Genomic DNA, 15,554 nt, shown 5'->3' with positions numbered 1-15,554 from the left:
TTCCTTTATTATAATTAAAGTACTCAAACATCTGCTCTGCCGCGGAGTGCCACGCCAAACCAAAGAGTTTAAAAAAATCTGTTCAGATAAAGCATTTCATCATTTGTGAAAATAAAAAACAAAACGAACCAAAAAAAAAAAAACCCCAATCAACTAAAACCTGTCAAACATTGCACACCATTGGGCGGCAAATAATGCAGAATAAAACATGGAATAAAATACAAAAGGTAGCAATCGACACAGTGTTACATGATTTAAGACTGAGGAGCAGTGGGGATGAAGGCTGAGCACAAAAAAAATAAAAACAAAAATCAAAAATATTTCCAGTTTTTAAAATCAACTTTAATCTGAGATGAAAAATGTCAGAGTTGTAGCTTCTCTGATAGATTCAGGTTGATGGATTTCACTCTGATAACGAAATGTGTTTTGAATTCATCAAAAATAAAAATCACGGAAAGATCCTGTAGAATTAGCAGTTAAACACTGCAGCCCTCACACTGATCAACAGGAAGAGAGACAGCCGGTGAGGACGATCCTCGCAGTCCGAAGCCGCTCTCTGGACGGACACACACTGTCACCTGACACACACACACACACACACACACACACTCACTGCCACCGAACCTGAAACTTCTCCGACACTCTGCACTTTAGCTTCAGTTCAGTCTCCGTCAGCAGGAAATCCTCCACCTGCCGAAACCGAAAGATGCTAGAAAGACGTTTCACTTCTCCAGTTCCTGCTAAATCCAATAAAACCGGGATTCAAAGCAAAGTCTCCTCTTTGGGGCAAACCTGAGCATTAGGAGGAAAACCACCAAGCCTCTGTTCACGCTGCAGGTTTTCATACTCAGCTCGAACCTGCTGCTCAGTTATTGTTTTGGATATGACTCGTAAAAATAAACACAGACTCACTTTATCTACAATGTGACCTGACAGAGCTCGTCCTCTAGTTTTGGTCTGATTCTTCCAGTTCTGAGCAAAGTGCCGAGTTATCTGCGAGCGACTCAGCCTCCTAGGAATGATGTTTATATACAACTAATCCGCGGCAGCAAATTTATTTTGAAGGAAACGTAATGCTGAGCCGATTCACTTTCTATGAACATCAGGAGCAAATGTTGGGAAATTACATATTTGGCAAGTTGCGAATATGTGGACAGAGGAAATATCACAGAAGACGTGTTTGTTTTCTGCCAAAATATCTGATCCTGCTGCACAACATCCACCTGTAGAGACTCCAGCGTCAGACTCTCTGGTCTTGTTTAACCCAGAAAAAGTCCACACTGACTTGACACACAGCCCGTCTAAAAACCAAAACCACCTTCTTTCCCTAAACTTGAACTAAAGTGCTTCTGGTTGCCTAAACCACAGACGGGACCGGGGACACGAACCTCGGTCTCTGGTGCCACAGTCTTTGAACGTGGGTGGTGGTGGGGGACTGCATTGTTTGGTTGAAATAAACTGAGTTCAAAAGTGATTCTAGTGAGTGATGCATCTCTTCGTAAACAGAACCACTGTTGGAAAGTACACAAGGCATCGCAGCCTACACGCGCACGCTTCCTGACTGTTGAGACTTTCTCCTTAAAAATGAAAACAGCTTAAGCCTGTCAGTCCCATTCAGTTGGTTACGATAATATTAGAGTTACTTGGCGAGGAAAATGTTATCAGAACAAAATAATAGCTTGGTCTAGGTTTGGAAATATTCATCAGACAGCAGCAGTGGACTAAACCAGGAAGCGAGTTTCCTCCTTCTCTGCTCTCATTGGCTCAAAGAGGACAGAAACAGAAAACGTTGCCTTCACTCGCGATCATACAGCAACAAAAACACGGGCTCTCGTTTTGAAAGGCGCCAGGGGACGCGAGGAAGTGCGAGACAGAAAAGAAGAGAGGATGCAGTCAGTTGTCCTTCATCACTGACTCCAGATCAGATTCACAGCTCAAGTTCCAAACTCTACAATAAAACCAGGTTTGTTTCCAGCGTTTTAGTGGAGAAACGTTCCCTGTTCTAAAAACTGCTGTTCACACTTTTCCATTCCCCAGTGACAACAACCGGCAGTGCTGGATAAAAGGACAAAATCCCATGACACGGACACACTGTTAATGGGTTATTGTATGAAACAGCCAATAGAGCAGACAGGCGGTCGGGGCCACACGTGGCATTCAGGGTTCCTGCAGTAAAACGTCTGTTCATTTTCACATTCTGGGTTTCAACCACTGCGCTGAAAAACAAAACAAAACACAAAAAAATCTCCTTCATTGAAAAAAAAAAAAAAAAAAGTCAAACGTTCAAGATTGTTAAGAGAGAAGTCAACTACAAGTCCCAGAGAGCACTGCTGCACGAAACATCCAGTCAGAGAGCCTCAGATTCCGTCGCCATGCGGCCGACGGCTGGGTGAAGTCAGGGGTTCGTACAACACGGGAATTCAGAAGTGACTCTAAACCTCTCCGGAGCAACTGCCGCCGATGCTCATGGGTACTGTAGTACTTAGGGGGCAAAGTATGGGAGCCATTTCTCGCCAAGAAAACCAGAGGAAATGAAAAAGTCCGGAATGACAAAACATAAATATTGTCGTGGCGAGTCAAAGCTGGCGAACTTGAGCGTGGAGGATCAGGTTTGACCTTGGGAACTCAAGTCCCCCTATTTAGCTTTTATAATCTTTATACAAAAAATGTAATAAATTGTTTTAAACACACTGTAGTATAGTTCTAAGCAGATCTAAAGACATTTTAAAGTTTTTATTAATGCAAAGTATTTGTTAGACATATTACTGATTATTCCAGCTGGGTTTTACTATATTGCCGTTTATCATCAGGAGGAGTTGCTGTTGTTGAAAAATACATTATGAAACACGTAGATCTGCTTACAACCACATTATTAGGTGTTTTTTTTTAATGTAAAGCTTACAAATGCTACATTGTGGGATTTAGAGTAATTTTGCCCTTATACTATAATGTCCGAAATTCAAGGCTCGCTCGCTAACTTTTTCTATGAGTTTTTGACCATATCCCACAGCTTTCTTCAACAGACTCGTAAAATTGGGGGGGGGGGGTATAATCTCCCTCCATAAACGACCACCCGTTACCACGTTGCCTAGCTCCGTGAAAAACACCCGAGTCGGATTTTATTTGCTGAAGAAGGCAGTTGGATATAGTCAAAAGCCCTGGAGAAAAAAAAGCTTGTAAGTGAAACTTAATGAGAAGAAAATTCATCACGGATATGAAGCTTAATTTTTCAATTATCCGTCAGAAAATTACTGACAACAGCAACGTGGAGAGCGGTCATCAATCTCAGACCGTACACGCGTTGTGCTGCCTCCGTCGAAGTTCGTGACAAAAAGCTTAAGAAACCATTAAATGACAAAGACAGAAACGTGTTCGTAACAGCAAACGGAGGAAGCTGGATGTGGTGTGGAAAACTTACAGGCATTTAATACACATCCATCTGTTTTTATCTGATAAAGGCCTTCAGTGTCACATGATTTGGCCTTTACATTTTTACCTCTCATAACTTGCGAAGTTCAATTTTGTAAATGTACCATAATTGACTTAAGTATCACATTTGACTTTGCCTGGCAATTTTTATTTTTATCATTCCTCGATTTTCATCTCTCGCTCTCTCTCTTTTTTCTTTTTTTTAAATGACAGAAATGTGCTTCCATACACCCAAAGACCAAACTGGTGGTGAAAAGGACCAACTTTTTTTTTTTAACCTTAGAGTGTGGATATCTGTCTTTGTTGAGAAACGTTGAGGTCATTCTCAGATATAAATGTACAGAGTGCGATTCCTCCACTCAGCCATTCCCCTCGTGTCTGGTCATCAAATACACGGACAAAGTGCTCTGAATGTAGAAACCGACACCGTATTAGAACCAGTTTGTGTGAAGAGGAAAACCGTCGCTCGTGCTGCGTTCAACTCATACGGGATCGTGAACCTTTCAGATCGAAAAAATCATTGATTGCAGGTTTCAGAGTATGATTTTTTTTTTTTTTTTTAACTTTTTCTTTTCTCAGATTTACTGAATTCTGACATCACCAAGGAGGAAACAGTATTGTCGCTAATATTATTATCGTGAATGCATCCGTCTGGAGAATTATAGAATCAAACTGCCGAGTCATTCCTGACAACAATTACTCTGACAGGACCTGAACGCAGCACAGTTCAGCAGAAGAAAAACCAAAAGTGGAATCAAAGGTGGTGATGTGTAAAATCAAGAGTTTTGTTGAGGAAATGTCACTTTGAGCCGGTTCGCTGCCTCGCTTCTCTTCTTCGTTTGGGCGTAAACAGGAGGAGGAGGAGGGAGACCCAGCAGGACAGGTGCATGGTGGGTAGTGTAGTTGGACCGGAGCCTGTCAGGACTGTGTTGTGTATGAGCGGACTCTATGAGATGGCCTTGGCCTCGGGTAAGAAGGCCTCCCAGTATTTTATCAGCTGCAGGAGGAAAAGAAAAAGATTCATGAGACTCAACTGTATCCTTGTGTTTGCATGTAAAATTAGTGTCGTTTTAAATTGTTCATGTAAAAAAAACAAAAACAAAAAACAAACAATGAATAATTTGTATTTCACACTGAGTGTATGGAAGTCTCTGGCTACCAATATTAAAATTAAATAATTACATCATACAAAATTAAATTTTAAAATCCAATCTAAATTTTAATATTTGAAAATGTGTAATTACTTGCAAAATTAAAATTAAAACTCCACAGACAAACAATAATTTTCAGTGAACTCCTATGCAAAGCAGCACTGCCATAATTAAAATGAAACTGAATGCAAAACGGACTTTTGTATTTAAATCTAAATTCAGAATTTGAATAACTTTATCGTCCATTGTCCATCATAAACCATTGGAAATTCATCTGACGTGGCTCAAAAAAAAAAAAGTCTTGTGTGTTATTTTGTATTATGTATGAATCATGTCCTAGTTTTAGTCGATTTCATCTGAAAATTAATTTAAAAAAAAAAAAATAGAAGTTTTTTCGTCATGGTTGACTTTGACAGGTTTAACAAAACATGTTTTAGTTTCTTTGGATTTTTAAATTTCATTGATTTCAATTTCATTAAGATTTGATTGTAATTTGGCAGCTAAACACTCCCATAAAAATTGAAGAAAACTATTGTGCTGAATTATACAACATAACAATAACAATAAGAAGAAGAAGAAGAAGAAGAAGAAGAAGAAGAAGAGTAACAGTGAAACTGTGTTTGTCTTTACCTGCTGTTGTGTCTGAACCAGTGACTCCAGGTATTTGATAATGATTGTTTTAAAGTCCTTCACTCTCTCTTTCTGTTGAAAAATCAAAGTGACACACGTATTTATTAAAAAATGAACATATAGAGATTCGATTTAAGGTGGACCTCAGATTAACAGATGAGCATTCATTCATCCTTCCCTCTCAATCCTTCATTCACCGGATGGATTCGTTTCAAAGCTTGTTCACTCTTTCATTCCGCTCTCCGTCACATCACAGCCATCTCCGATTATTCTCCTCACCTCAAACCGGCTGACTTCTTTACGGATGGTTTTGGAGATTTGTTCAAAGTCTCTCTCTCCCTGCTGGACCTTCCCCTCCAGCTGAAAAAAAAAAACACACAAGCAGGAAGACAATGTTTATAACTTTCGTATAAATTCCTCATTTCCATTTCAGACCCGGAGCCTTGTTGGTCCATTTGGATTTTAAAAAAAAAAAAAAAAAAAGAAACTGTCCACACTGTTTGACTCGACTGATTACTGCCTGGCTGAGACTGGATTTTCAAGGCTGATACCGACACTGATATTTTGGAGAAAAACATCTGATAATAATATATTGGCTGAGCGAGAACAAGAGAGAACCAGAGTCTTGTTGTTTCGGTGTCGATGTCCCAAACGGCTTTTGATGAAATGACAAACCTTTTTCCTGCTGCAAATTTACAGAATCTATAGGATCTTTAGTTGATGATTAAGTGTCCATATAAACAGGAGCAGAGATTAGACGCTACACTTCGATGTTTTGGCAAGTTGGACCACTGCTTCCGACTGAACTTAAGCTAAGTGAGGAACTACTTTGTATGTATTTGGATCTCTGGGACGAAACAGCTGAACAGCAGTGACACTTGAAGTTTTGATGAAGCTTATTAATTGAAGTTATTGATATTAACTGAACTAACACAACAACCGCCTGGTTAAATGAGTCTTTTAAAAGGCTGAAATAACAATGGATTTTAATTAGACTCATTTGCTCCTTATATGAAGTTGTCACGGATAAACACTAAAAATATTAAAATAAAAATAAATACATAAAATAATGATAATCTTTAAAAAAGCCACGGGAGCCATGCAGATGCAAATAAACACTTTGACTGACTAGATGTCGCCACATGAAGGAGTTTGTTATTTGATTTCAAGTTTCTAGTTAAATGGTTGAGCAAGAGAATTTTTTTTTTTGTTTGTTTAATTTGAATCGCTTACTCTCAAGAATTTATATTTATTCCAAAAGGCATATCTGAAATTCTGATCTACACTCACCAACTAATTCATGTGACTCCGAACGGTTTGGCAGCGGGAAGGCAGCACAACACCAAAACCAAACAAAAGACATGAGACCCAGATAATATTACGATGATATGACTAAATAAGGATAAACGTGAGGACTAAATGGTACAATGAGGCAAATAAGAAGGTGTGGAGCAAGCGGTGAGGTAGGCAGGTGGCCACAGACAGACAGACAGACAGACAGACAGACAGACAGACAGACAGACAGACAGACAGACAGACAGACAGACAGGGCAGGTCCTACCTCCTCAATCTCCTGGTTGCAGGAAGGCATGGCAGGGAAAATGCAACAAAATTTGAGAGGCTGGAAAAAAAATGCTCAGAGCTTCCAAAATCATAGAGGAAGATCCAGAGACATGAGCAAACACCGAGGAGAAAACAAAACCACTGAAAGGAAAAAGAAAATCCTCCCTGAATCACTGGGATACTTTGACTAAATAAAGCGGCGGATGGCGCTGAACAGGTTTAAACTTCAGGCTTGTCCAGTATTTCTATTTTTTCAGTCCCCGCAGAGCTGAGAACAAAACCTCGGCAACCGCTTTGTGTCTTTAGCAGCAGGTTTAGACTAAAAGTGGTACCAGAATATTTCGTTCTATGAGCAGATATTTCCTTATTGGTGGTAACATGTTCTTCAGTTCACTCAGTGCTACTAGCCTCCGAATCACCGGCCACTTGTCCGATTTGTTCAGCGTTTCAAACGCATGAAACGGCAGCTCGGTCTGATTAACAGGCGCCTGTAATATTCCATTTAGGCAAAGTTTCTTTTCGTAGAAAAGTTAGCGGATATTGGAAAAATACAGAACTCAAACTGTTCTTTTTTCATGTTACTGTCAAAAAATCTAAAGTTCGACCTAAAGGCTCGGTCAGTTTCTTTGTCCTGTTCACTTGTTCCATGAACTGATTTTTCCTGATTCAAATCTAAATTTAGTTCATTATGATTTTATATTTTACACAGAAACGCCTGTTCAGTTTAAACCCGAGCAGACAGTCACAACTTTCTTTGCTGAAACAGAAGAAGGCGGATCCAGGCAGCAGCACCGTGTTTTTTGATTGGGCGTCCATACTGCAAAAATGTATCCCAAAAACAATGTATTAAACCTGCTGGATTTGTCTGCTTACTCCCCAAAACCCCTCAAATATTTCCATTTTACCGCGGTGTGAAATACAGAAAAGCAGCAAGTCCTCACTTTTGAGAAGCTGTGAAAAGGCTAAAAAAAAAATAATTTTAACACAGTCATCAAAACAAATGTACGGTTTCATGGGTTTCTCTACAGGAAAACCTAAAAGGATTTTAAATTCCCCGAAGAAATATTGTTGTTCTGATTTAATAATTAAATCGGGGGCAATTAAGACTTAACAACTAAAAATCTGGTTTTACTTTGAAGGAAACAGCAGTGTCCTGGCACAGACTCCAGAGACAGATCATCGGAGCCACAGCAGCACTGTAGTTACTGTTCGGTGCCCATGGGGGGCAGTGTGGTTCAACGATCTGACCACCGCTGTAAACGCCTGATATGATTTAGTGCAGAACTGCCACACCGACACTGAACAGATCTCAGTATCGTGACACACGACTCATGTGGCCCCTAAATGCACAAAACACGTCGGTTTTCTTGTATTTCTGTGTCACACTGTGTGTAACGGTGACCTCCTTAGAAATCACAGCCGAATGAAATACCCAGCTGTGGGGATGAACATTCAGCGTGTTAACAACCGCAGTCGACCACGCTGAACAGTTGTCGACAGCAACATCAGAATGTTTCTGTTCATTTCTGTCGGGTGACTTTGTCTTAACATGGTTTCAGTGAAGCACAGCAGGTAGAATTTAAGACCTCGAGAGCGTGTCTGTATTAGAAGCAGGAGGGTTGCTGCGTCTGGTGTCGACAGAGGTCTCTATGAAAGAGACATGGACGTGCTTTAGTGGACACGCAGTGTGAAGACGGTGTGTTCTCAAAATTAGCCAGCCTGCTGTGAACCTAGTTTTCTGTCTTTATCGCTGGTACTCTTCTGTATTTCTGCAGTGAGGAGGATAACGTGTTTTTCCAGATACAAAAAGGGGCAAGGCAGCAGAAAAAGAAAAAGAAAAAAAAGACTGAAGAGTTCCTGCTGCTTTCACAGCTGGAGGATGTTAAGATTTTACATTCTCTCCCGCCGATCTTTTCTTTTGGCTGGACCGAACAGCCGGGCCTAGAAATGCAGATGTCCATGACTGACTGACTGACTGAGCCACATCGCTGGCCGTTGCTCTTTCAAAATGAATTGGCACAAACAGTTTCTATTGCGTCATCAGGGGCGTGTACAGACGGTGTTGCCAACTTAGAGCCTTTGTCGCTGGATTTACCGACTTTTCAGACCCTTTCGTGACAAACCTCAGCTACTTCCTGTGGAACAGAGTCGCCAGTGTTGACCCATGAGCACGAGGTCTGGCTTTCCCTCCTCAGACACACCTCTCTATGGGTCTCATTCAACTGACCTCAGGTCAGCTGACACAGACATGAATGGGCTTCTAACTTTCTCTCTGACCGACCATTTTACAGGTAAATACACCTGAAATCTCAGCTCAGCTGTCGTCTTTAACTCGTGTGTCTGGTGATTCTGTCAGACGACGCCGTTGTTATAAAACCAGGATTTCAGCAGCAGAGCAGTAGCTTGAAGTGGCTGCTGGGTAACATGTGGTCTTACTGAGCCACGTTTCAGTCACTAGTTCACACTTGTTCCGTCGTCTGACAATATAAACAGAAAGATGTAAATAAGAGCAGCTTCATTGGGAATTCAACTGGACTAAATTACTGTATATGTGAGTGAAGAGAGGAGGAGAGAAGCAAACAGATGACGGACGAGTCCAGCTACGTACTAGGATTTGACCTGGTCTTGTTTTTAAAAATTTTCATCTGGACTTTTAAGGTTCACGTGCACAAAATCACGCTTTGCTTTCAGATGTGTGAAGCGGTCTCATCTCTAGCATTAATCTGGCATCTGCAGCGGCTGTTCAGCAGGTTTCCAGCAGCGGCAGCAGCATGAAGTAAATCTCTTTTCTCTTTTTTTGAGTTCAGAAAAAGCAGCTGTGTGTTTTCTGTCGGCTGTTGTCAAGACGCGAACCAAAACCCGACTCCTGACAGGCGGCAAAACTCTCGTCGGCCCCAAATAAATGTTGGTTGTAACTCTACTGTGATCTGTCCTCGTCTGCAGCTTCTGACAGCCTCCCCCACCTCCCCCAGAACTCCCCCGTTCTCCTCCCAAATCCCCACATCTTACAGCTCCTCTGCTCTAATACACAGACCCCCAACCATGCCAACTATATGTGCGTGTGTGTGCTGGATCCTGACAGACAGCAGAGGATGAATTTGTGTGGTGACAGCTTCAATAGATGCTCTAATAAAGTACTTTTCTACTCTCTCCTGCTCTTGTTTGTCGTTCTGAGTTCGTGTGAAGTCTGGAGACTGAAAGAAAACAAGATTTATAAACCAAAAAAAAAAAGAAAAGAGTTTTCACATGGCTGAACTGTGAAGGTGCACTTGTTTCGTCTGACTGTGCGTCGACAGCCTCAGACGGAGCAGCGCGATTCCTGACAGCAGCGATTCACCTGATTAAGTAAGACCAGATGTGTAAACGTGTTATTATCACCCTCCTAATATGACAAATAATTAACCGGTGCACTAATTAGCGAGACCCAGGACAAAAACATGACTGAGCAGGATGACATCGTTACAGGTGTAATGAGGGTGAAAACCTAAAAAACCTGTAATAACACAGTATCTTAGAAGGCGAGTGGCAACGTGTTTCTGCTGCTCTGTGTATGTTTGTGTGTTGCATGTTTTAATTACTATCAGATCATCTTTGCTAACATCAATATTATTGCAGGCTTAAATTCAATTTCTTGAACCGTTTATCCTTTTTACGGTGAATAATGTGCACGGTTGCTGTTAAATAAAACAATAGAACAAAATCAACATGCTGTTATCACCTGTACTCATCCTGATATCTGGCCTCTGGCTGTTTGTTTGACTGCGTCTGGCTTCTCAGGACTAACATTTCATCTTCTAAAATCTAATCTAAAAAAACAACATAATAAGACTGATTATTCTAATGCCCCCCGTTACTCTGATTGCCGTTTCGTTCTATATCCGTCCCTCTCTCTTTCTACCCCTCCCCCCGTCTCACCTCCTTGATCTCGTCTTTCGCCTGCTGCAGTTTGTCCGGCTTGTTGGCGAACTGCAGTTTGGCCTCAGCTTCTCGTTTCTTCTGCAGGAGCATCTGACTGTCCTGCCACTTCTGCCACGTCTTCATACGGTGGTCAAACACACCCTGAACACACACACACACACACACACACACACGCACGATAATTGTTTAATCATGAAGATACTTGACTAAAATGTTTTTATTAAAACATTTTAGTCGACACCATCTTGTCTGCTTAAATGTACCCAAATATGTTCATGGCCAGCGTGAACTGCCTCCTTTTTTCCTTTTGATGCTGAATAGAGGAAAATACTTTCCTCTGATATTTAGGTTTATTTAGTTTAAATCATTTGACTGTACGAGAAGTAGAACATTAAATAAACAACAAAAATGTCAAGGATGAGAAAGAGGACTGAAGCTTAACTGAGATCACAAACAATCATTTAACTTAATTGTAAGTAACATTTATTTTAATATAGCTACATAAAAATATCTATCTATATGAGGCACATAATTGCTTTATGCGTTAGATAAGGTTCATGTCAGGTTCATTTAAGGCTCAACAGCTGCAGTGTCAACGAATAGTCCTCACTAAAATAATCAAGCCAAGATCAGGTCTACTCTACTCCAGTGATCCAGTCTCCTCCAGGGCTGCAACTCACAGTTTTCATCGTCTATGAACCTGCCCATGATTTTCTCGATTGATCGAGTCATTGTCTGGTCTAGAAAACACAGTGAAAAACAATCAAATCAACATATCCTGGAGCCCGAGATGCTGCGGTCCAAAACTCAGAGACTCCATTTCCTCTAATTTAAGAAAAGGAAACGCAACAAATTCTCACAGAAAGTGGAAAGGAACAAATTTTGGCAAAAAAACCCAAAAACAAAACAATGAATTGATCATCAAAACAGCTGCCGATTCATCCTCTGTTGATCGACTGATCGTTGCAGCTCTACTCATCGTTCCTACCTGGACTCAAGGAGCTTAGACGGCAGGTTAGATCAGTTATTCACAGCAGGGACACTTAATAGTGGTTTTAACTTTACCGTCCTGAACGAAACCCCATTTATTCCACTGAGCGACTGAGACTTCTGGCTCTAACGACTCCAGATCAAGGCTCAGCGCCCACGTCTCAATAAATCTGTCGGTTCCTTTCCCTCCTCTGCACCTCGCAGCAGTTTGAAGTAGAAACCAAGGGAGGACCAGGTCGTACCTTAACGGCGGTGATGAGGCGCACGTAGTCGCCCAGTAACTCGGAGAAGAGGTAGAAGTCCGCGTTGGCCTGGTCCTGGTGCAGCTGGTCGATCTTCTCCTCCACCTCGGCCAGCTGGGACAGAGCTCGGGACAGAGCCGTGTGGTCCTCGCTGTTCCCCAACATGGCCGCCGACTTGGCAAACTGCGCCGTGTTCACAGACAGCTCTGGAGAGCGAGAGGAGGGGAGGGGAGGGGAGGGGAGAAAGTCACGGGTCTGGTGCCAACGCTCGCCGTATTACAGGGTCCCTGCCCATTAATGGAGGTTGAGTTTATGGCTTTTCAGAACATTTTAATACCAGTGTAAGAAAAAGTGAATATTTCTGCGGCCAAGAGTTAAACCTTTTCTTCTGCTGCCGTGGCTTCCAGCAGCGTTTTACCGTGGATGTGAGCTCTCTCTCACCTCAAATGCAGAACTTCGCTTCTTTACACCGTCACCTTGTAACTGAACTGATCACAGGAAGAGGTGCGTTCGGATCAGCTCAGCGGGCGACTGACTGATCGATCGTACCGCTGATCAGCAGCGTGTGAACAACGTTGACAACTCAAGCAAACGAAGAAATAACCAACATACACAGGAAGATTAAAATGGTTTTTTGGGGGGATATTGGAAATTAAGAAGGATACAGAAATATACTGAGCATCCTACCTTTCCTGTGACAGACCAGAGACTCTACACTGGCGTGAAGTTTCCTCAGCTGAACGTCCAGATTCTCAAAATGCTGCTGCTTCTCCTCAAACCACTGACACACACACACACACACACACACACACACACACACACACACACACACACACACACACAGTTGGTTTTACAAAACTTGGAAACGTTATTTTATTTAACTTTAAAAATCTTTAACCGTCCCAATAATTCTCCTCTTTCCATCTTTCCTTTATTTCTTCCTTGACTTTCTTGCTGCTTCCTTATTTCCCTTTTCTCGCTTCCTTCCATGCTTCCTTATTTCCATCCATTTTTCCTGCCTTCCTTTCGACCCTAGTTCCTTCTGTTTTGACTTTTTACCTTTTTACTTCTATATTTCATGTTCCCTTTCTTTCTTCTGGCTGTCTTATTTACATCTTTCTTTTCCTCTGTACCTTCCTTATTTCTTTTTGTCTTTTCTTCCATATTTCCATTTTTTCATTGAGTCTTTTTTCCTTATTTTTATATTTCCTTCCTTGTATTATTTGCTTCCTCTCTACTTCCATATTTCCATCCCTTCTTTCTTCCTCCTTTCCTTTGATCACTACCTCCTTGTTATCATCTCTCTTCCTTCATTCCTTCCCTGCTTCCTTTACGCCTTTCTGAGACCTTCTCCTCTCCTTCACTTCATCCCACAGCTCTCTTCTCTTCCTGTATCTCCTCCTGTCGTTCCTTCCCTCCATCGTTCCCCTCAACCGTCCATCTCCTTTCCTTCCTTCCTTCCTTTTTCTCTCCTCTCCTCTCCACCCTCCCTCCCTCACTCACAGCGTCTGACTCATTCATCTTGATGGTCATCTTGTTGACGGCGTCAGCGGCCTTGTTGACCATTCGGAGAAGTCCGGCGCTGCTCAGAGCCTGAGTGCTGACTGCCCGCGGCAACTGGACAACAAAACAAACAAACAAACAAAGGTCTGTGTGGTTAAACTGGTTAAACTGGAGAACAGACAAGCCAGTATTTCTCTTTTTCTGCTTTTTAAAAAAAACAAACGTATTCAATTACATTTTAGTCAGAAACCTCCTGGTTTTCTGAGCTGCTCCTGCTTTAACTTCCTGTTCTCACAAAGGCAACGTTTCCCTGAAGTCTTGATAGATTCTGTGTGACGTCCATTTCCACAGCACTAATTCCCTCAGTACAACACGGTCATGTCATGCTCTCAGCACGCTGTTTAACACCAAATCTGATTTCATTCAATAATTATTTCCAGTCATTTCTACTTTGCCGTTTTATTAAATGCTGTTAAGTTACCAACACTTCCTGTGCAAGGTTTCACCATAAAAGTCTTACATCAGCTTGAAGAGCATAATCCCTCCCGTTTCTGGTGGGCTTTTAATTTGAAACAGCAGAGCTGTGGAAGAGTTTACGTGAGCCAGTAATTCCACGCCGGCTAAATACTTGTGTTTATTTTCCATGATTCGTCCATACTCAACCATTGTGCGAGGCCGAGCTTTTATTTGAGGATTTGCATTATTCGCTTTCCTGCTTTTGTTCGGTTACGCCATCAGTTTTTTTTCTTTCTGATTCTTTGGCACAGTTTTCTTCTCTCTTTCATTTTCTTCTTTGTTTTAGTCTTTTTTCTAATTATCTTTGACTTAACTGTTTTCTTTTGCTTTCTTTACCTTTCACTCGCTCATTTTCTGATTTCTGCTTTTCTCAGTTTGACTCTCATCTCCTCTATCTGCCTGTCTGCTCTGTTTTTCCTGCTCTTTCGTCTTCCACAGTTTTGTCTTTAATAAGACCTTTCATTTTCCATTTTTTTAATCTTTACTTTGTCCTCTTTTTTGATTTATAGTTCCTGAAAATCTTTCCATCTTTCACACTTGTTTTGTCCGTGTTTCCCATTGGTCCTTGTTAATCCTGTATCTTTGTATTTGTTTCTGTTTCTTTGGCTCTTTTCTTCCCTTCGGTTCCCCCAGTTCTTGTTTTCTCACTTCAAACCTTTACTGCATTATTCTTTCTCAGTTTTTGAATCACCTTTTTTCATCTTCTTCCTTCCCGATTTTTACTCTCTTTTGTTTCTCTCTCTTTCCATCTTTACTCTAATATAGCTGTGGTCTTTTCTCTCCTCCCTCCTGATTGTAATGTCTCCCACGTTTTAGCTCCAGTCAGATTTAATGCAGCCACTTTATGCCGAGCAACTTTACCAGCCGCAAAAACCAACTCAGAACCCATCGCATCCATCTGAAAATAGGCTCATTTTTCTTCATTTTGGAAAAGTTTTTTTTTTTTTTTTTTCCCCCTGGACATACGGGGTTTTCCTCTGGTGGTGGAGCAGATTTGCCCCCACTTCTAATGTCATTTAACAGGGGCGGCAGCAGCCAGGGGACGGCTTGGTCCCCACAGCCCTCGCTGACAGAGGGACGAGGCTAAATGAGCAGAGGCGCGGGGTAAAAATAGCTTTCAATTGCAGCTCGGTCCCATTTGTCCCCCCCCTCCCCTCCCCTCCTCTGGTTGCGTTTCATTAAGCGGGCCGGACGGGCCGACACGCTCGGTCAAGCATCAGAGCGATTCATCTGTTAAATCGGTGACACGAGGCCATTTATTCTGGCCCCAACAAGTGCCGGCTCCTTCACAACGCAATCCCACTAACGGTTAGGAGGGTGGCAGTGGAGGGGGGGGGGGCAGCTTGAGCCGACAAGATGAAATGTTAAAGAGGATTTAGAGGGAGTGGACAATAAAGTGAGGAAACAGGAAACGCCGCAGGCCCTTAAACCCCGAGGCAGTTTTTAGAGACTCGCTGGTTTGACCTTTTCGGAACGTTCTGCCGCTCGTTTGGAAAAAGACGAGACTGGAAAACAGACAGAGTTTTCTACCTTTTTTGAGGTAAGGTCATTTGTTTTTGCCCCACTGGAGGCCGGTATTAACACGCTCTGTCCGTTAGTTGGTCCGTGTCTC

General features: G+C 41.9%; 1 protein-coding gene across 1 annotated transcript in view; it reads right to left on the bottom strand.

Annotated features, from left to right (window-relative positions):
* Positions 1–320: 320 nt before the first annotated feature.
* Positions 321–15,554, bottom strand: part of snx2 (sorting nexin 2) — a 28,135-nt gene continuing 12,901 nt past the window's right edge. Inside the window, exons 9-15 of the mRNA XM_040156202.1 lie at positions 13,427–13,540; positions 12,611–12,704; positions 11,924–12,129; positions 10,689–10,832; positions 5,490–5,570; positions 5,211–5,282; positions 321–4,426 (exon numbers count right to left, since the gene is read on the bottom strand). Coding sequence (XP_040012136.1) covers positions 4,376–4,426; positions 5,211–5,282; positions 5,490–5,570; positions 10,689–10,832; positions 11,924–12,129; positions 12,611–12,704; positions 13,427–13,540 — 762 coding nt within the window. The 3' untranslated portion in view covers positions 321–4,375. The remainder of the gene's footprint in view (positions 4,427–5,210; positions 5,283–5,489; positions 5,571–10,688; positions 10,833–11,923; positions 12,130–12,610; positions 12,705–13,426; positions 13,541–15,554) is intronic.

Source organism: Xiphias gladius, chromosome 19 (genome assembly GCF_016859285.1).
Source record: "Xiphias gladius isolate SHS-SW01 ecotype Sanya breed wild chromosome 19, ASM1685928v1, whole genome shotgun sequence".
Taxonomy (NCBI): Eukaryota; Metazoa; Chordata; class Actinopteri; order Istiophoriformes; family Xiphiidae; genus Xiphias; species Xiphias gladius.
This window is presented reverse-complemented; position numbering and strand designations above follow the sequence as displayed.